Here is a 21,422-nt window from a genome sequence, read left to right as displayed (position 1 = left end):
ATTTCTCAATTATGAAAACTATGAAGCCATTGAATTTTATAACAAAAATTGAGTGTTGGAATTTAATACAAAAATTGATTTTTTTGTTTGCAAAAGTAACTTACTATTACAACTACAAATACAAATAATGTAGAAAATGAAGTTCTTAACATTTATCATACTATAAATATTGTTTTGCAGGTTTTCCAAACTTAATGGTATTTCTTATATATCCTGCCATAACAGTTGATATACAGTTTGCCATATTCTCTTGAATAAGTTTACAATATTCCATTCATTCTAGCAAATTTTAATCACTTGCTATTTTCTGAAAAAAATCAGAAGCAGAAGGGTAACCATTCAGGTACAGTGTGATATGATTTTACCCCCCTTCATAATAGCATTGAGGGAATCTGCCCTTGCATAACTATTGTATCAATACACAGGCCTGCATAATTTTTTTTATTAAAGATTTCTGACATCTTCAAGTACGTAATATAAGAATTCCTTCATACCCATTACCCAAAGTCAAATTAGTTTTCAAAATTTGCCATATGTGTACATTTATTTTATTTCGTTTCTCTTTTTTCCCTTTTCCTCTAAATTAATTTAAAGCAAATAATTATTATTTTACACAATCATGGTGCCATTACCACTCCTAACAACAATAATAATTCCTTGGTATAGTCTAATAATCACATTGCTGTAATTATCTCTAAAACATCTTTTTGCATTTAGATTGTTTGAATCAGGTTACAAACAAGGTCACACATTACACATGACGTCATGTTTCCTTGAATGTAGAATAATTCTCCCGCTATCCTGTCTTTTTTTATTTTTAGTACCACTGACTTGCTGAAGAAGTAATCTGGTATAATACATTACATCTTGGATTTATCTGTTTCATGTGTCATTTACATTTCATATTTTCTGCAACTATAAGTTATCTGATTAATTCAGCTTTAACGTTTGGCAAAGACACTTGAGAAGTGCTGAGTATTTCATACTGTATGACATCAAGAAGCACTTGGTATCTTGTTTCACATTTAGTGATTGGTGGGTTCAGATAATGACAGCATGATCTTTCCTATTTAAAGTTTCCCATCAACCTTTTTATCAGTGGTTCTCAACTGGGGGTGATTTTTGCCCTCTAGGAAAGATTTAGTAATATCTGGAGACATTTTTGGTTGTTACTACTGGAGGGAGATAGTGCTGTTGGCATCTAGAAGGTAGAGGCCAGGGATGCGTCTTAACATTCTACAGTGCACAAGACAGCCCCCCACAGGAAAGAATTATCTGACCCAAAATGTTAGCAGAGCTAAGGTTGAAAAATCCTATTCTAAATTGATCGTTTCATCCATTGAGATTGTTGCCTACATCTCTTCCTTCATTAGGGGCTGCAAAAACGATGGTTTCAAAATTCTGTTAATCTAAAGAAGAATTTTCTCATTATCTAGGGCTAGTTGTTTGTTGGGATAAGTGCATAGTATTTCTTTACTAATTTTCAGAGTAAGAAGCTGGTACCCAGTTATTTCCAATGATTCAGTAAGATGTTTTGTAGGTGAGGCAGGCAGGAACTCATGAGGTTTTACATATGTAATAATGTGTTTCATTCATTCGTTTTCATTATTGTTTTTTGATGCCTAGAATGTTCTGTTTTTGCTAATAAGAGCTCCTTTATATAGTTCGACAAATCTCCCTTAGACTTTGATAGCTGCTTAGATTTCTGACGCAAGATATGCCAGGCTCATCTTATATATTTTCTGCCCAGACCTGAAACCAGCCATTTCTCCAAGAGGAATATTTGAGTGGCTAGTTCTAAATTTGAATAAAGAAACTATCAGCCTTATTTATGATTCTTAACGAAATTGTTTATTCCTTTTTTAAAAGAGTCTACTTTTAGATATTTGATATATACTATAAGGTTTTTTAAATTCTTTAGCTAAAAACGTATTTTGAAAATCATATGATTTAAGTAGATAAGGGTGGCTGTTTTTATCTTATTTTGCTTGATACTGATAGTCTTCATTTGCAGCTTGAATAATGGGTGATATGTTTGCTTTTATGCTGTTCATAGTTTGTTAATCTCTCTATTTTTTTTTTTGTTTGTTTTAGACCTCGAAGTCATCACTGGCATCCCAGCTGAAGTCCCACACATCAGAGAAAATGTCATGCGAGAAGGGCGCCACCTGTGTTTCCAGTTGGTGGGCCCATCAGGGACAGCTGTTTCAACTCTTAGTTATGTACACAGGACAAATCAGCTTGCTGTAGGTTTTTCTGATGGCTATCTAGCACTTTGGAATATGAAAAGCATGAAAAGAGAGTAAGTATAACTTTTATTTGATTACTGGTGTTTTCTTTCTGAATATAACTTAATTGTTAATATTTAAAAATTATCTTAAAGAAAAAAAAGTAAGATAGGTTAATGATTGAATAAGTGAGCGTAATTTTCCATTGCATTAATTTATAATTTGATGTAATAAAGGAATGACAACACATAAATTTAGATTTCTTTCAGTGATATTTAAAAAGCATTTCAGTTATTATGTTCAATTTGCTAGTAAAACGTGACTATAAACTACATTTTGTTTACGCTGTGAAAAATTTCTCTCAAATATAATTAAGTTGATATTTTATTAATATTTACATTGTTAAAATTGCTGAGGAAATAACTTTATTGAGGGAGATAGCAAATAGGCATTATAGATTTTTAATTTAAACTGTATTAAGACTTAAGTAGACACCTACTTGTCTTCAGTTGTCAATTTAATATTTCTTCATTTTTTTTTCAAGGCATATTAGTAATTTAGTTGCAAACGAGTCAACAAATAGTCACCCTTCCAACTTTCTGCTCAGTTAGTCTTGCCAACAGATTGGTACTTACTTGTCTGAGTTTGGTAATAAATGACATGAAGGAAAGAGAGATGAAAAATAACAAGATTCTCTCATCTCACACCAGGCTCATTTCTTATTGTTGGGTTCTTTGATGATATTAGAGTGTTAGAAATCTCTTAGGTAAACAATGACTATCCTTGCACTTCCTCAAAGTCAAATTTCTCTGCAAAGTCCCAGTGATAAAGTGGTGATGCTATTCCCTAGTAGCTCCCTATGGGAAGTCCATTTCAGCTCTCTTTGCTGATCCTCTTTTACATGCTCGTGTCTAAATTGTTACTAAGGGAGTACCTGGAAAACCTGGCTTCTACAGTGTTTTCTCTAGCACTGTCATCTTTTGGCTAATTGCACTTTTAAAGTGTTTATGGGAACACTTTAGATTCTAACTCATTCTGATAGTAATGAGGAAACTGACTCTAAACCCAAACAGCTGATATGGAGTGTCGTGGCCAGTATTTCATCTCTTTCTAGGGTACTTCTTACTGGGGAGCAGTGGCATACATTTATATGACTGGGAGGACTAGTTCACTTATACATATGTACATGTGCTTTAGTTATTTTAACCCTTCCGAGTTCTCCCTGGGAGATGGCTGCTATGCCCATTGTCTTGATATTTTGTACCCTGCTTGTTTTTTAAGGTAAGATCATATAAACAGTAATTGCTCTAACTCATATTCTTACATTGAGGCACTTTCTTCCTTTTTCATGAAGTTATAACTTGAAAGTATGAAGTGTATTAATTTTTGTGCCTTTTATAGATACTACACACAATTGGAAGGTGGGAGAGTTCCTGTATATGCTGTCACTTTCCAGGAACCTGAGAATGATCCTCGTAATTGCTGTTACTTGTGGGCTGTTCAGTCTACACAAGATGGGTAAGTGTGATACATGTGGTTTTTAAAAATATTTGTCAAAAATGGAGCAGTAATTAATTGCTTTAGGAAAGCTTTGTACTATGTTGTCCCTTTTAGTGAAAGCAACATAATTTAATGAATTAGTAAATCGTAGTTGAAATGATTTTAAAGTTAAATGATTGTTCGAGTAATCTTAAGATATCAGGGAGAAGAAACTGCTTGCTTGACTTGTTTCAATGTTATTTCAAAGAGTAAGCCAACACAGGTGAGTTAGGCAACCTCTTAATACATTAGGCAATTTTTATGGCCTTCCACGTTCTTTCATAGAACGTCTTTTCTCTTTTATAATCTTATTTTTTCTATTTGTTTGTATGCTGCTCATTTTTATTTATCCCTGTGTTTTCTAGTCTTTCTACTTGCATTTACAGTATATTTTTAGGAATTATTTGGTTAATTTCCCCTGTGTCATAAGCTCTAATTTCGTTCCGACTACAACTAGTGAGAAATATTTCTTTTCAGTTTAATTTCTGACTGGTTAAGCTTGTTCGATTCCAGTGCTAGAATAGCGTAACAATTGATTTTCTCTTATTTTTCCTTTGGTATTTAGGTCTTTGATGATCACTGAAACAATTATGTTGGTGGTATAAATGCCTTGATCTTGAGAACTCATGGCTTCCAGTCAGTACTTTCTCTTCCCAAGACCCATCCTACCTTAGATTTTAAGTACTTGAATTTTGATCAGTTTGGGTTTTTGTATTAGATGTTCCCACTTTGAGGTTTTGTTTTGCCTTACATTGTAGTAAGTCAATGAGGAAACAATTTGCCACTTAGGAAATTTGTCAACTCTGGAGAAAAACTGAAATGAAAATATAGAGACAGCTGTTGGGATACTCCTCATTGAGTCAAATCCATATTTCCACCCAAGTATAATGTGGGCCAGCAGCAGTAAAGAATGAGCCTTGTGAAGGCTGTGTGTGGTAAGGAATGAAGGGGCATGTTTATCTAGACAGTTTTTTTATTTCATTTATTTTTCCTTCTAATACTGTCTCTTGGGATGGTAAGTTCTATAAATTTATTCTTTGTGTGGATTTTTTTTTTCCTTTTTCTAAATTCCCACACAAAAGTCTAGAGGGGTTCCCTCTTAAAGTTATAAGTGATGCTCACTCTGTCCTTAAAATCATGAAGCTATCTCAACTTTCTCTACTCCTGATTTTTTTCTCCTAAAGTTCTTGTGAACTATATGCACTTCCTTTAGTCCTTTTTTGAAGTAGTTTTCAGAGTATGCATTCCAAGCACAAATGAATCATAGTTTGAAATATAGACAAAACTGTGTTTTCTGTTTTTCTTATAGCGATGGCCTCATATTTAGTTATCTTCATTATCCACAACACATTGAGTAATTGACACATGGGAACAATTCTCTAAGGATTTTTAAACCACTTTCTAGGACTCTAAATTGTCTTTTAATAGGGCGAGGTTAATTTAATTTATAATATAGATTATTTTTTATGTTGCATTTGTCAGTACTATTAATGTTAGATATTTTTTTGAGAATGGTATTTTTGTGGACTTCTAATCTTTGTTTAGGATCCTTAAATTATGTTAGGCACCTCCCTGAGAATCTGATGAAGGCTATGATATATATTAGTATGTATTTGTATGTAATATGATTTAAAGCAGGATTCCTGACCTGTGGTCTGTGGGTAGACATAGGGCAGTCTACATAGTGAACTCCCGTAAATTGTATACAAAATTATTTACATTTGTTTATATGTGTATATAAGCAGCATATATTCACATATATAAATAGTACATATATACACATCAGGAACTCTATTTAAATCATTCTTAGATTAGTCTCTTATTTTACAAAGGTGTGTAATATAACAAAGTCTCTTCTTCCATCCCCCTGGTCATTGAATCTCCCAGCACCTTATTCTTATTATAATTAAAATAATGTCAATTTAGATGATAAGTTTAAATAAGAAAGACAGATGATGTGGTCTTTCTCTCCCCCATCCCCACCACAGTGATAGTTTGAACAAAATAATAGGAAAAAAAGAATCACTGTAGAGTGATTATACCACTACAAAATTTCATGAGTATAGATCTTAAATTGTTGCCATAGTGCTAATCAATTATAATTAAAGCCACATTTAGTTTTATAGTAATGGAAAAGTGAATGAAAAAACCGACTTTTATTTTTCCCTTTAATGTTGGTTGTATTCAGTTTATCCTGTTTAGTATTTGGTCTTTTAGAGGCAGTCTTTGCTTTGTGTCCATGTATTTATTCATTCAACAAAATTATTGGGCATCTACTGTGTGCTAGTAACTGTTCTTTAGAACGTAGAGATGCAGAAGACAAATTTGTTCTAGATTTTGCATTTCAGTGAGGAAGACATAGTAAATAAATATACTAGAACATATATCTAATATAATTTCAAATAGTGATACAGAAAAATAAAGCTGGGAAAGGAGATACGTAGTGTAGTAAAGTAGGAAACTGCTATTTTAGGTAGTATAGTTAGGGAGATTTAAATGAAGTCTGTCAGGGCAGGTAGTGGGGAGAGCCATGGGAAGATCTGGGGGAAAGAATACAAAGGCCATAGTAAAACGTCTCAGAGAAAAGCAAGGCCAGCAAGGGTAGAGTGCGGAGTAGTCGTAGATGAAGCCAGACAAGTAGAATGAGTTTTTGTAGGGCCCTGTAGACGCTGCTGAGGTAGGTTTTTGAATATGGTCTGGCTACTCTAGACCAGTTAACTCAATTTCTGATGGTAGGCCCTCAGCGTTAGTATTTTTTTCAAAGCTTCTCTGGTGATTCAAATAATAAGCAATCAGTTGAGTACTGGCCTCAGAGAGAATGAGAATAGCCAGAGAAGAGAGCTGGGAACTGAGCTTTAGAAACTTTCTGTATTTAGAGATAATTGGAGATTGAGAATAAGAGGGCAGAAGAGCCAGCAGAGAACTAAGGATAGTGTAGTATGAGGAACATTAGGAGAGTGTGGTATCCTGGAAGCCAAGTAAAAAATGTTTTAAGAAAGATCTGCCAGTAAGAATAAGATTTCAAATTCAGACAGTGTGGCTTAGAAATCTGTACTCTTAATATTTACTGCATTCTGTACTTGAGCAGTGCAGAGTTTATTTGTTATCTTTGCTTTATATCCTTTCCGTAATGCCCTCATCTTCATGGTGCAGGACAACATCTTTCTAGGTAGAAGCCTCACAATATGAAGGAGGGGATCAGGAAGAATGAGCAAAAGGACAAGGAGCAAAGCAAAAAACCTTGAAGAAGGTTTTTATGTAGTTGCCATAGGATAATTCCGGTTACATCCTATTGGCCGAAACTTGGGCCTCTTGTACCTAGCCGCAAAGGAAGCTGGGAAATATAGTATATTTTAGGCAGCCCTGTGTCTAACTAAAGCATACCTGTTAAAGAAGGAGAGAAGGAATACTAAGCAACTAGTTATAGTCTCTGCTACATAAGGTGTCACCTAACATATGCAGACAACATCAGCTTAAGTTAACTAAAATCAATAAAAGATTAAAAATCTGTTTTTGTTTCAAAGGATTGCATTTTTTGATATCAGCCAAATAAAACTGAATTCTTCACAGTGAGCTTAGTTTTGTCACATGCACTTAATATTGTATGCATACTAAGTTTATTTGGATAGTAAGAAATGCTTAATGTATTAATATGATATTTAGGTAATTTCTGTTTCTTTCAGGGAAGGTGATGTTTTGAGTTTACATCTGCTTCAGCTGGCCTTTGGTGATAGAAAGTGTTCGGCATCAGGACAAACCTTATATGAGGTAAATGGTGTAATGGTGATAGAGCTTCATGTTACCACTTCATTCATTATTTACCTGTTTTAAGTCTGTTTTTAGATATTCAGATATTGAAAAGTTATTCTTATATTTAAGTTAATACTGTATTCATAATATAATGGAAAAAGTATTAGATTAGGGATTAGGAGACTAGCTGTTTTATCAAGGTGACACTATTAACTTCTTCAGGTATTACTTTCCTCTAAAATAAGGGGATTGGACAAAACTGAAGCTTGTGGCCTAATTGGTACCCAAGAAAAATAACCCTGCTTTGTTGCTCTAGCATATCAAGCAATAAACCAACAGTGACTTTATAAACAGTCTTTCCCCTTAACAATTAATTGTAAAAGAGGGTAAATGCATCTGGTCTTTCAGACGACTTTTTCTAGATGAATTCTTGAAGAAATATTGGGGTGCTGTTGCTCATAGCCATATTTGGTCAACCCTCATTTTCTATTTTCTAGAACAGACTTTCTTAACCTCGTGTTTGAGGTTACAGGGATGGGAATCCATGAGTCCTTGAATTATATGGAGCATTTTTATGATTACTAATTTTTCTAGGGAAAGTTTTATAAATCTTTTTCTGATTCTCTCTCTTTTTTTTTTTACACGTGCTTCTGCTGGCACCACTTGTGAACTAAGGACAGCGGCAAGCATCACACATTTAAGCAAAAAAAATTTAAGGATTTCAATGAGAACACAGGTGTAGGTTTGCTGGCCTAGAGTATGTGTATATATAATGTTAATGGTTAGTCCAGTTTACACTCCAACCAGTGGTGCGTGAAGGTTCCCATGCTTGATATCAGCTTTAGAAAATTTATTGGTAATTACTTTTGAGACTAAATCTAGCGTTTTATCTGTGTTTTATGCTTTATAAAATTTTAGAGCCTTTATCAGTGACATGTTCTCTTTAATTTTTGTTTGTTCTCTTTGTTTTGTGTAAGAAATCTTTAAATTTAGAGAACATTTAATTTTAGACTGACTTTTTGCTTAGAATCTTATTAAGATAAAGATTTTTGCACATTTTATATTTCAGGGGTTAGAGTACTGTGAAGAAAGATACACACTGGACCTTACAGGTGGCATGTTTCCTTTGAGGGGACAGACTAATAATACCAAGTTGTTGGGATGCCAGAGTATAGAGAAATTTCGATCTCATGGTGACAGGGAGGAAGGCACAAGTGAAGGTTAGTTAAAAATATTCTTACTATATATCATGTAAATGCTTGATTTAAAATTTATGACAGATACTGGTTTCTAGAGTGTACACTCCTGGCAATAAAAAAGTGGAATACTGAATATGGAATTTATCTAGGTCTGTGTGAAATATTGGGTATTTCTTGTTCTTCAGATTGTTAAGTAGAACTCAAGAATTGAACAGATTAAGGAAATGAAGAATCCTTGTATTTTAATCCAGGTCTCAAAACACAAACAGAAATGAGGTCTCATTTTTACCAGTATAGATAGTCTCTGAATAATGTTTTTCTCTGTGTATTTTTTGAGACACATATTGCAAACATGCTTTGGTTGCCTTGAATATTTTCTCTGCCTCCTTTAGTGTGATTCCTTCTTCCTGGAATCACAACATGAATCCAACATGAATTCATCCCAGCTCTGTCACTAGTTGTGACCTTTGACAAATGATTTAATATTTCTGATCCTCTTTCCCCATCTGTGAGTGACATAATACATTTATACCTTTTGTAAAGAGTGGGTGTGAGGAGTACATGTGCTAATGTGATAGGTTCGTTCAGTTCTGGGAGCGCTCACTAGAGTTCTGACTGTTTGTGTTCTTATCGAGATTCATTCTCTTAGCTCATCCACACAAGATGTCTCTGTCCTAGTCTCCACATCTGTGTTAGTGATCCAGTTTTCACATCCAGCTGAACATGTCAAAATCTCACCAAACTCTCTTCTTCCCCACTTGCATGTTCCTTTTTATATTTCCCATGAATCTGTCTCATAATTTTACTTTCCTCTCTCTTTCTGTTGATGTCTCTAGGTTCCTGTCTTTCAGTTCCATAGCCACTACTCAAGTACTTTTCTTCCCCCCCCGCCCCGCCCTTTTTCATATATAACTAAGTCAGTCCTTCTCAACCAGAATTCCTTTACAGAATTAAGCTCCAAGCTTTAAGGCCTAAAGACATCCATTTTAAATATTGATAGTCTCTGGTACTATCTATGAACCATTCATTTTCTACTTTCTACCTCCAATACCTCAAAGTTGCCAAAGTGTTAACTGAAAACGAACCAGGATATAACTTTTCTGATGAGTTCTTTTTAATAAGGTCTTAAAATAGAAAAATAGCAAAGATACAAGTGAATATCTCTTCTTATAGAATAAATGATAGAATTGTGTTTTAACAAATCATATATGAATTTATTTGCTGTACTTTTATTTGTGGGATTTTATTTTGAGATTATTCTATTTTAAAAAATATCTTTTTTCTTAAGTTCTGTCTCCTGACACCAGTGTTTCAGTCTTTACCTGGCAAGTGAATATATATGGACAAGGAAAGCCTTCTATATATTTGGGGCTTTTTGACATAAATCGTTGGTATCATGCACAAATGCCAGATTCGTTAAGGTATGATATATTCTCTCCCCCTCCCACCCCTCTGTATTTGTATATGTAGCAGTTCAGTGACTTAATAAGTTTGTAAAAATTTCTTTTAGGTCGGGAGAATATCTACATAATTGCTCTTATTTTGCATTTTGGTCACTGGATTCTGTTGTAAGTAGGACTTCTCCACATTACATCTTGGATATATTAGTACATGAGAGAAGTTTAAGTCGAGGAGTTCCTCCTTCATATCCACCTCCTGAGCAGTTTTTTTACCCAAGTACCTATAATTTTGGTATGTACTTTTTTAACATTACCTTATGAGAAAAATAACATGCAAGAATATGTATGTGTGGATATTTATGTGCGTATATGTATATAGTATTATCTGTCATTGTCAGTTAATGTATGGATAACTTAGGAAATTAATATACATACAGGAGAAATTTAACACCAATGTGTTTTATAAAGAAATTAATCACTTGTTTGCTAGAAGAGATTAAATATTTCACATTTAATGCATTTGTGATGAGGTTTGGTATCTTGTTAAACTAGAAATACCTGGAAAAATTATTTTAAAATGTATTACATGTAATAATTTGATACCTTGCCTAGCAATGTGTTAAGAAAATTTTGTTGTATTAATGCCATCTCAAATGTAATATGTAAGCGGATTTTTTTTAAATCTTTTTTTTTAGATGCCACTTGTTTGTTAAACTCAGGAGTTGTTCATATAACTTGTACTGGCTTTCAGAAGGAGGTAGGTAAAAACACAGTAAACAGTGTTTCTTATTGAATTCAAGTCAGACGATGGATTTAAACTTTAGTGTTAATTATGTAAACTACTGTTTTGGTTAAAATGGTGATTTCTTCTAGGTTAATGAGAGGTATTGGGATGTTTTTAGCAGCTTTCTGTGGATGTTAGCTACTTGTACTCCAAGGAAAAGAGTGAAGTGGGTCATTGCCTTAACCACATCCCCTTTTATCCTTTCCTCTTTCTTAGAAAGCTTATGAAAAAATGAAGTTTTGCAAATAAGGTACCTAGCACTGTCGTACAGTGCTTGGCACAGAGTGAGTGATGATTATATGTTGAAAAATACTTTTCCAAGAAAACATCGACAGACCTTTTCATTGATAATTAGCTAGATGTAGAAAAAACACCATATTTATACTTCATTTTTGATAGCTTTTACATTAGACCAAGAGAAATAAACTACAGGGTTTTTTTTTTTTGTCTCTGTGTCAAGTTAAGATCTGTTACCAAGTCTATAAGCTTTAGAGAAGGAAAACATAAACTATCTGCAGTACTCATCACTAGTATTATTTGTAACTAGTAAGCATCGGTTTAGCTTAAGAAGCTATAAACCGTTTTCCTATAAGAAGTACAGAAATGTAGTCCTCCCCAATTTTCATTTCAGTGGTTTATTCAGAATGTTTAGTGTAAAGCAGGGAAATGAGTTTTTACATATTCTTAAATTTAATATCTTACTAATCAATCTTTTACAGACTTTGACTTTTTTAAAGAAATCAGGACCATCTCTCAATGAAGCCATTCCCGATGGTTATAATCGATGTCTTGTGGCTGGCCTTCTCTCACCAAGACTTATGGATATTCAGCCTTCCAGTTTAAGTCAGGTTAGATGATTTTTAACTCTTTTTTTTGGATGAGTTACTATCTATTATTATAAAAATCTATTAGATAATCTCTACAAAAGTTTAGTATAAAGCTCACTCTGCATGATAGTAGCTATAGTTTTGGCTTTGACTTAAAATTCATATTCCCAGGACCCAATAAGCCATAACTTGGCACTAGGTTCGCTTAGCTGTATAGACTGATAAAGGACATGAAACACATGTCTGCACAGGCATGTCATGAGTAGAAGTTGTTATAGCTGTCTAGGGGCCATTCCAGCCCCACAGAGACCTGTGTAGGTGCAAGAGAACAAGACCACATGAGTGGAAACCATATTAGGGAAATCTCATGGTCTGTAGCAACAAAGTATGGTCCCTGCTATCAGCTTCACTGGGAACTTGTTAGAAATGCAGGTTTTGGGTTCCTACCCTAGAGCTACTGAATCAGAAACTCCATAACCAATGTACTTGAAACTAATTTAAATAAATAAATTTAAAGAAAGAAACTCCAAGAATGGAGCCCAGCAATCTGTGTTTTAATAAGCCCTTGATGTGACTCTGATGTAGTGTTTTGGGAACCACTGCTCTAAAGAAACAAGTATCTTGTGAAAGCCTTTTAGTGAAAGTTCTGATTTCCCACAAAACAAGACAGTTATAGGACTCAGAGGTCATGGAAGCCGAAATCTTAACTTCCTCATGAATATAATCCACTCACAGTTTTTCTAGTCCCAATATGTTTTAACGATCAGGAGACATTATCTTACAATAAGCAGTGTTGCCTGGTGACCGCTCATGGTTCACATTTATTTTAACTCAGTATTTGCTACTAAAATATGGTAGAAGAAAGTAAACCAACCCTAGGTCATTTTTCCATGGGAGAAGAGAAAATGTTTTGGGATGGGTGAAAAAGGCGAAGGGATTAAGAAGTACAAATTGACAGTTATGAACTAGCCAAGGAGATGTGAAGTACAGCATAGAGAATGTAGTCCATGATGTTCTAATATCTGTATATGGTGCCGGGTGGGTGCTAGTTATCCGGGGAGGATCATTTCATAAGTTACATAAATGCCTAACCACTGTGCGATACACCTGAAACTAATATAAAATAATATTGAATGTCAACTGTGATTGAAAAATAAAAATAAAATACATAAAAGAAAAACCAAAACCAGAAAGGTTTTGTTAACTTTCTGCCCAAGTAGTGTTTATTTGAATAATTACAGATATGCAACATGATAAATTGGTGGGAAAAGCTTTTAAACATCAGATGAAATGTAAATATTGTTGCTTATGGTTTAATACCTACAGTCGGCATTTAATAGTTAATTTCATAGAAATAAAAAGAAATATTCAATTACTATCATCAGGAGATTTTTTTCCTTTCCCTTTTTCCTCTCCTTTTGTACTCTACATGTGTAAATATTATTCACTATGTAGTTATGTAGTGATCTGTACTAACTTTTGTCCTCATGTAACTTGTTTTTTTTTTTCCTGGCATTTTCAAGTTGCCTTTTTTTTAAAAAAAAAATGCACATTGCCTAGGCTGTCATTCCCACAACCTAACCTTTTCTTAATTTGCTTTTGTTCTTTGTGGAACTGCTTTAGGCAGACGTTGACTATCCTGAGTTGATCTTTCAGTTTATCTTTACTTTCCAACCGTGTCTGTCTGTTTTGCTTCTGGTTCTACTTTGGGAGATTTCTTCATCATCTTTCTTTTTTTATATTAGATTTTTCAAAATTTGGATCCGATTTCAAATTTCTATGAGTTCTTATTTGATCATTCTTTCTTCATAGTAATCTGTCTCATGGATGAGATATCGTCTGTGTATGTTTAAAGTTTTATTTTAGTTCCCTTCATTATCTCTATTTTCTCTGAAGTCATTTTTATTATTGTCTTTTTGATGTCAATGGCTATCCTTGAATGTTTGGTGGTCCTTAGTGGTCTCTTTGTATGTATAGTGAGTCAGTAACAGATTATAAACTGTTTTGTGTGTGTAGCATTCACCTGGAGGCATCCTTTAGGATGAGAGACTAGATGTGCATCATGTCAGTAGGGAAACCCCAGGTATTTTCCGGAGCCATTCAGTTTTTCCAAAGAGCTACCAGGCCGGCCTCCACAGTTCTTTGCTGCAGGGTGACAGAAGGGTAGCACTGTCTGTTCCATATACTGAGTTTTAACCTGTCGCCTGTTTTCAGTCCCACATTTAACCACCCTTTTCTCCCACTTTGCTCTACCTGGTTTCTCCAAGAATTCAGCCTGATAGGATTTTGAGAGCTAAACTGTTCTCATCTATAGTTCACCTCTATGAGGACTTTAGGATGTGGTTTCCTTCACACTGCTAAATAAGCCACCTTTTCTCTATTAATTACTGCTTTTCAAAAATTTTGTTGAACTGTCTTATGATGCCTTCTCTTTCTTTGTCCTTGATGACTTAAACTTTTTTCACATAATTTTTAAAATAACAGCTTTGTTGATATATAATTCATATATATTTATACAATTCACCTATTTAAGGTATGTAATTCAGTGGCTTTTAGTATATTCATGGAGTTGTGTAACTGTCACCACATTCAGTTTTAGAACATTTTCATCACTTCCCAAAAAATCACGTACCTATTAGCAGTCACCTCTTTCTCTTCCTGCCCTCCCCCAGCCTTTTGTAACCACTAATCTACTTTTGGCTTTATAGATTTACTTGTTCTAGACATTTCATATAAATGGAATAAAATAACATGGCCTTTTATGACTGGTTTCTTTGACTTAGTTTAATGTTTTCAAGGTTCATTTGTGTTGTAGCATGTATCAGTTCTTTCCATTATATGGCTGTATAATATTCTACTGTATGAGTATCCCACATTTTATTTATCCATTCAGTTGATGGGCAGGTTTTGGTTATTATGAATAACACTGCTTCATAGAGTTTTTGTGTGGACATGTGTCATTTCTCTTAGCCGTGTACCTAGATGTGGAATTGCTGGGTTATATAATTTTGATTTTGAGGAGCTACCAGACTGTTTTCCAAAGTGGGCTTTACTATTTTACATTCCCGCCAGCAGTGAATGAAGATTCCAGTTTTAACGCACATCACCAACGTGCGTTACTGTATGGTTGTATATAGCCATCACAGTGAGTCTGATGTTTTTAAACCCTTAAACTTTTATATTCTGAACTAGAACTTGCTACCTCGAGTCTGTGATCACATAACCTTTCTTATCATTTAATTTTTCCTTCCCGCCCCCTTTTTTTTGCATGATTTAGGAAGAACAGTTAGAAGCTATATTGTCAGCAGCAATCCATACAAGTTCCCTGGGACTTTTGACTGGATGCATCAAAAGTTGGATAACAGAAGGTAAGATTATGATTTTTAACAAATTACTGTTATATTTTTTAAATCATCGATTCGTTATTTGGGGAAGGGGATAAGTCAAACTTCATTTGTACATATTTGTAGATTCACATGCAGTTACAGTGCAGTTGTTAGGTATAGAGAGATCTTGTGTACCCTATCACATCCCTCTGCCCCCACCCCAGTGGTAAGATCTGGCAAAACTCTAATACAGTATCACAATTAGAGTCCCTCATGTTGCCCTTTTATAGCCACATCCTTACCTCCTGGCAATCACTGCCTCCTCCCCGCCCCCATCCCTACCCCTTGGCAGTCATCATCCTCTATTTCTATGATTTTGTCATTTCAAAAGTGTTCATAAACGGGATTATACAACATGTAACCTTTTGGGATTGGCTCTTTTTCACTCAGGAAAACTCTCTGGGATCCATCCAAGTTGTCTGTATCATTCTGATTCTTTACTAATACCCTACACACACGCGGTACTATTCTGAACCATTTGAGTATAAGCTCAGGACATCATGCTTTTTTACCCATAAGTATTTCACTGTTATTTCTTTCTAAGGATATGGATGTTCCCTTAACAAAACTACTTTGCAGCTATAAAAATCAAGACATTAACATTGATAACATGCCATTATCAAATCTGTAGAACTTAGTGGAATCTCCCTAACTGACCTAGTAATGTCCTTTATAGCATTTTTATAGAGGGGAATCTAAAATTCAATTCAGAATATATATTATATTTAGTTTTCTTATCTTTTTAATCTCTCTTAATTTGGTATAATTCCTAAGCCTTGTCTTTTAAAAGAAATTGACATTTTTAAAGAATATAACCCTTTTATTTCGTAGGCTGCCTTTCATTTGTTTGTTGATCTTTCCTCACGATTAGGTTCAGCTTTTACATTTTTCACGGCAGTGCTCCATGTGCTGCACTGAGAAAAATGCCGGTTTGTCTCCATTCGTGCTGACTTTTGTGTTGCTCGCTTGGTTAGGGTGGTTTCTGTCAGGTTTCTTCACTGAAAAGTTACTCTTTCTTTTTTGTAGTAATAATAATCATTTTTTTCTTTTGTCTTTACAAATAAGAACAACCAAATTCTGCTGCTAATTTGCGCTTTGTTCTTGAATGGACATGGAATAAAGTGATTTTCACAAAAGAGGAATTTGACAGACTGTGTAAGTATTCTATTAAAACTATTAAAACTAATCTAGATTTATTTTTTAAGTACATAACAATAATTTTTAATCATTTTGAAGTTGTATCTTCTTTATAGAAGTCTCAGAAGGAAACTTTCTTTTTACATTAGAGTGGCACAATTATTTTTTGACCAAGATTTTGCAATAGATTGTTAAACTGGCCCTATGTCGATAGATCCACAATAGCAACTTTCACAATTATACCGTACATATCTTTTGATCTTAGGAGTTTAAAAAAAAAAATGATGGTGATTGAGTAAGGAGAATATGCCAGTTAACCTGAGAAGCTCATCTACTTATTTTCTATTTAAAATATTTCTTAGTATAAAGAAGTTGAATAGAAGGGTAAAAACTCATTATCTTTCTAATGGATGTTATCAGTCATGCTAAATCATTATTCTTCTTGACAGTCTTGTTTATTAGTCTGTTGTACACTTTGAGTTTTGGGATATCATGTGAATATTGAAAACCCATTATGTTCAGTTAGTGCAAAGATAATGTTAAAGATAGCATATGGTTGCCCCGTACTTGAAAGTAAAATTTAAGTTTATTTAGAGTATTTGTTTTTATTTGTATTATTGTGTCATGATGAATGAACAAATGGACTTTTAAAAAAATTTATTCTTAATAGAGGAATTTTAAATCAGTAAAATTGTGTAGGAAGATATCAGGTTCTGTAGTATTTTTAGAGCATACTTAGAAACTACAAACATGAAGTCAGTAATTTTAAATATTTTAATAATTAGTACAGTTGAAGTCTGGAACACTTGATAATTCAGAATCAGTAAAATTTTTGAGAGGAAATGTTTTAAGGGCCAGTTACATGTTATGTAAAAAAATAATTTAACTCAATTTGTAAAACTGTATGCCTCTATTATGCTTTGAACATAATGTGGAATTTCAGGGTTGAACTTGGTAATAACAGCCATTTTTACTGCCTTGAGCTTCATTATTGATCAATGGGGATTTTTTTAACGAAAAATAATTACAGTACAAAATATGTATTTTAAATGCATTGGAGTAAAGCGAATAGATTTGAAAAAGGATTTAGAGTTATGATATTTGTTTTCAATTACATATTAAATATTGCATGTTAAATATTAATATAATTACACATAAATATTAATGCAGTCAAATCTTATCAAAAAGATACTACCAACAGCAACCAAAATAATTTTTCCTTCCAGAAAAAGGATTTGTAAACTCAGCTTTGAATTTGAAATGAAAGGACAACTGAGTCTACAGTAAATACCTGCAATTTTATTATAATGTCTTTATGTGAGTCTTAATTTTAATGTCTCACTTTTGAAGACTAGAGATGGAAGAGTTCTTATAAAATATTAATTGCAGAACAACATGGCACATAAAAGGTCTAAAATAAAAAATTTATTTGAAGGAGGAGCATTTAATATTCAGTTTAGTAACTGATTTCTAGTGAATCCGAAGGCGGATTTATATCACCTTCCTCTGTGTTCACATACCACTTACCTCAATCTACATTTTTTAAAAATAATAATTTGTATCTGTCCCTTCTAGTTTCCTTGAGTGTTTGTCATTCCAAGCTTGTCTTTGTAAATCTCGTTAATATATAATGTATAGAATTCTGTGGTTAATAGGAATTTGAGAAATTTTGTATTTGTGAATTTAATTCAGATTTACTGTGTTGAAACTAATCGTGTATTTTATTCTTGAAAGGTATACCATTATTTGATGGTTCGCGTCGTTTCATTGATCCACAAACTATACAGTCTATTCAACAGTGCAGCTTGCTTCTTAGCAACCTTAATACAGTCTTAAGCTGTTTTGCTGCAGAGGCCCAAGATATCACTGAAAGAGGTATGCTGTTTGTCTTATATAAATGAATGCTTTTTTAAATTTTACGTCTTGACTTCGAGAAAGAACAAATTCCCTGTTTCTTAGATGGATCTTTGTGCAAAGAGGCCATTATTTCTTAAATGCTTTTTGTTTTGTTTTGTTCTGTGTTATGAAAAGCTACAGAATGTTATTAGATGTACCATGATCCCATGCTTAAATAAGCTTAGGAAATTTGGGAGTTAGACTTAATTTCTGTTAAGGTAGTGTATTTCCAGTAGAATTTCAAATTTTTAAAACCATATGTAAGTTTTTATTCACAGAGGTCATTGTAATTTTTTTCCTTGTTTTGCCGTTTAAACAAAAGTTTATTTAAAGACCTGGTGTGACCAACATATATTAATGATACTATATAGTTTATATTAGTACATCAATTTGACCTTTTTTTTTTTTTTTTTTTACACCTACAGCACCTGGTCTTCTTAGGTAGTCTCCCATCCAAGTACTAACCAAGCCTAAAACTGCTTAGCTTCCGAGATCAGATGGGCTCGGGCTTGTTCAGGGTGGCATGGCCATAGACTCATTTTGACTTCTGAAATTAGTTAAATGGTAGTGTGGCTAAGATGAAAGCATATTTACCTAAAATGCCTACTTTAGTCAGGGAGTTATTTATTTTAGCATTTTGGAGAGTATACATTGTTAAAAATCACACATATACATTGTTAAAAATCACCAAGTAATTAATTTTTTAAAAGTTTTGAGTGTCTTGATTTTTCACTTATGATTGATAAAGTAAAAGTTAAACAACTGATATTTAACTCTTCTTTACAGGTGCTGTGAACTTAAGCAATAAGTATATGGTTTCCCAGCTCATCTGTCAATATGCACAAGTGGTTCTTTGGTTCTCTCATTCTGGGCTTTTACCAGAGGGCTTAGGTAAAATATTGACTTAATCTACAATCTTGACTGAAACATTCTTAAATCTGTAATTTTATTGTTGCATTCTGTTACTGGTTTCCTTTCTTAAATTCTTCCTGACCTTGCTGCTTCTGTGCCTGACTCCATTCCTGACACACAGGTGTGTTCCATGCATGTTCAGTTGGATTGAATAACATTTAGAAGGAAAGAATATTTGACAAAACATGCTTCTGAAAGTTGGGTTGATTATCAGTCATCAGCTAGGAGATTTAGGTCCATAGAACTATAGGTTTTATAATTTAATTTGCCAATCTTTTTCTCTTTAAGAGTTCTTTTCATATGGTTATTAACTAATTATTTGCCATCATTTAAATATCTCCTTTTATCTAATGATTCATGCCAATACTATGAATTAGAGAATTTGACTTTTACAGTTTTTTTTAGAATACACGTGTAAAGCCTCTAACTTCTTGCATTTCCAGGAAACACATTAGATGTTTTTTAAATGTACTTCTGCCTCTATGTGTAATTGCTGTTGATCTTTTTCTTTCCTAATTCTCTTAGCATCTTTGCTGTTACAGATGTTTATGAGAGACTTGGTTTTCTTATTTATGCATCTGTTAATGAAGGAGGTGTAGTATTCTTTTGTTATTTAAATTTAAGAAGCCTGCAAATTAAAAACTATAAAATCATAGTAAAATATCAGTGTGTGTTACCTAAGTATTGTTGGGAGTTTTTGGAAATATTACTAGTTTTTTTTTCAACTCTTAAAAAACAATCTAGATGATGCTGTGCAGTTATCAAGGTTATGCTACAACTACCCTGTAATTCAGAACTACTACACCGGTCGTCGACAGAAGTGTGAGCATTTATCAAGGTATAGTACAACCAGAACCTTCAAAATAACATTTTAGAAATTTCTCCTGTGAGAAGTCAAAGGTTTCTTAGAGTTTATCATGTCACAAAATGATTAAGTGGGCGGAATTCTCAGTAAAGTGTCAGAATTTGTTACCAGCATTTCTGTTTTAGTTGTAATGTTTGCCTTGACCTAATGGTTACACTTTTATTTTAGAACTTTTATTTCATTTTAGTGTAGCTACTTATTATTTTCTAAGTAAAACAATTACCATGATTAATTATTAGAAGAGATGGCTGTAATTTAAGCACATATTTTTTCTGAGAATTATTCGGCAAAAAGCAGTTACTATTCATCAAAAAAAAACTATATAACATCAGTTAGTTATTTTATATTTTTTCCATTAGCAGTTTTATTTCAGTGCTTGGACTCCTTTCTGCTGTCCCTCCCCCACTCCCCCCTTATCTTTCCCTTTTTTAAAATGTATGAATATTAGCCTAGTTGGTTCTTTTGAAATAAATAAGTTGAATAGAAGAAGAAAGAGTAGTGTTTAGAGGCTGGCCCTACCTCTGGATTAAATAGTCTTCCTCAAGTTGGAATGAAAGAATTGTAGAGCAGCATATACAATGATTCACAAACATTGATTTCAGGCTGGTTTTGTTAGAATTATCTGAAAATTAGTACTTAAAAAGCTATAAATTTGATGCAGACAAGTTTTGAGATCCAGTGCATTAGAATAACTAATCTACGATAGTGAGCATGGACCTTATTAAGTGTATGTCCTTGAACAGGTTTGCTAAACTTTCTAATCCTATTTGTCACAAATTCTAAAGTCAGTATAAACATTAAATAGTAATATATGCAAGGCACCTCTTAAAATATCTGACTCATAGGAAAAGCCCAGTTAATTTATGTTGCTGTTATTAATACTACATGTGGAAACAGGGACAGTATTTGCCTGTCACCTTGTAGGTGCTCAGTAATGTATTTCTGAAGGAATCACTGAGGTTAAAAGACTAACCAGCTGGTGAAAATGAAAAAATAACTCTTCGACTTTGAACTGCAGTATTATTTTAACTATATAGGGCTCCCATGCTCTTTGGTAATTTGCTCAAGATGGTAAAAAATAGAATATTGTCAGGCATTTGGCTGGCCGGACCACATTCTTTCCTGGGCCCTGACCTCCACTGACTGGCTTGCCGATGACCGAACATGATGCTTCTTGATGTCTGGAGTTGTCATGTGATGCTAAACGGGGTTCTATTCTCAACTCTTCTCCCATTGGTAGTTGGGATTATTCCTTTTGAGAGTTTAAGGCTTATTGTTTTGATAATAATTACCACGAATATTAAATAATCCTTAATGTTGCCTTTATTGCAGAGGGAAGTGGAACTCTGATTGCTTGATGATTGATGGAATGGTTTCTCAGTTAGGAGATCGAGTCGAGAAGTTGTGGAAACGGGATAAAGGAGGCACAGGAAAATATCCTCCTACTAGTCTGCATGTAGGTTTGCAATAACATGATATCACTTACAGGGTCTACAAAG

General features: G+C 33.7%; 1 protein-coding gene and 1 pseudogene across 3 annotated transcripts in view; one reads left to right on the top strand and one right to left on the bottom strand.

Moving 5' to 3' along the window:
* The window catches only part of AHCTF1 (AT-hook containing transcription factor 1), a 69,648-nt gene that overhangs the window by 18,201 nt on the left and 30,025 nt on the right, over positions 1–21,422 (top strand). For all 3 annotated transcript variants that reach the window (XM_011360830.2, XM_023530994.1, XM_023530995.1), the window contains exons 5-18: positions 2,095–2,302; positions 3,630–3,746; positions 7,451–7,535; positions 8,587–8,737; positions 10,005–10,137; positions 10,227–10,408; positions 10,812–10,873; positions 11,620–11,748; positions 15,005–15,095; positions 16,179–16,268; positions 17,985–18,125; positions 18,933–19,037; positions 19,803–19,896; positions 21,256–21,379. In XM_011360830.2, the coding sequence (XP_011359132.1) occupies positions 2,095–2,302; positions 3,630–3,746; positions 7,451–7,535; positions 8,587–8,737; positions 10,005–10,137; positions 10,227–10,408; positions 10,812–10,873; positions 11,620–11,748; positions 15,005–15,095; positions 16,179–16,268; positions 17,985–18,125; positions 18,933–19,037; positions 19,803–19,896; positions 21,256–21,379 (1,712 nt within the window). The remainder of the gene's footprint in view (positions 1–2,094; positions 2,303–3,629; positions 3,747–7,450; positions 7,536–8,586; positions 8,738–10,004; positions 10,138–10,226; positions 10,409–10,811; positions 10,874–11,619; positions 11,749–15,004; positions 15,096–16,178; positions 16,269–17,984; positions 18,126–18,932; positions 19,038–19,802; positions 19,897–21,255; positions 21,380–21,422) is intronic.
* LOC111740281 lies at positions 18,563–18,681 on the bottom strand (annotated as a pseudogene).

This window comes from Pteropus vampyrus, unplaced genomic scaffold (assembly GCF_000151845.1).
Source record: "Pteropus vampyrus isolate Shadow unplaced genomic scaffold, Pvam_2.0 Scaffold60, whole genome shotgun sequence".
Lineage (NCBI taxonomy): Eukaryota > Metazoa > Chordata > Mammalia > Chiroptera > Pteropodidae > Pteropus > Pteropus vampyrus.
The sequence above is the reverse complement of the archived record's forward strand: the minus strand, read 5'-3'. Positions and strand labels throughout refer to the sequence as shown.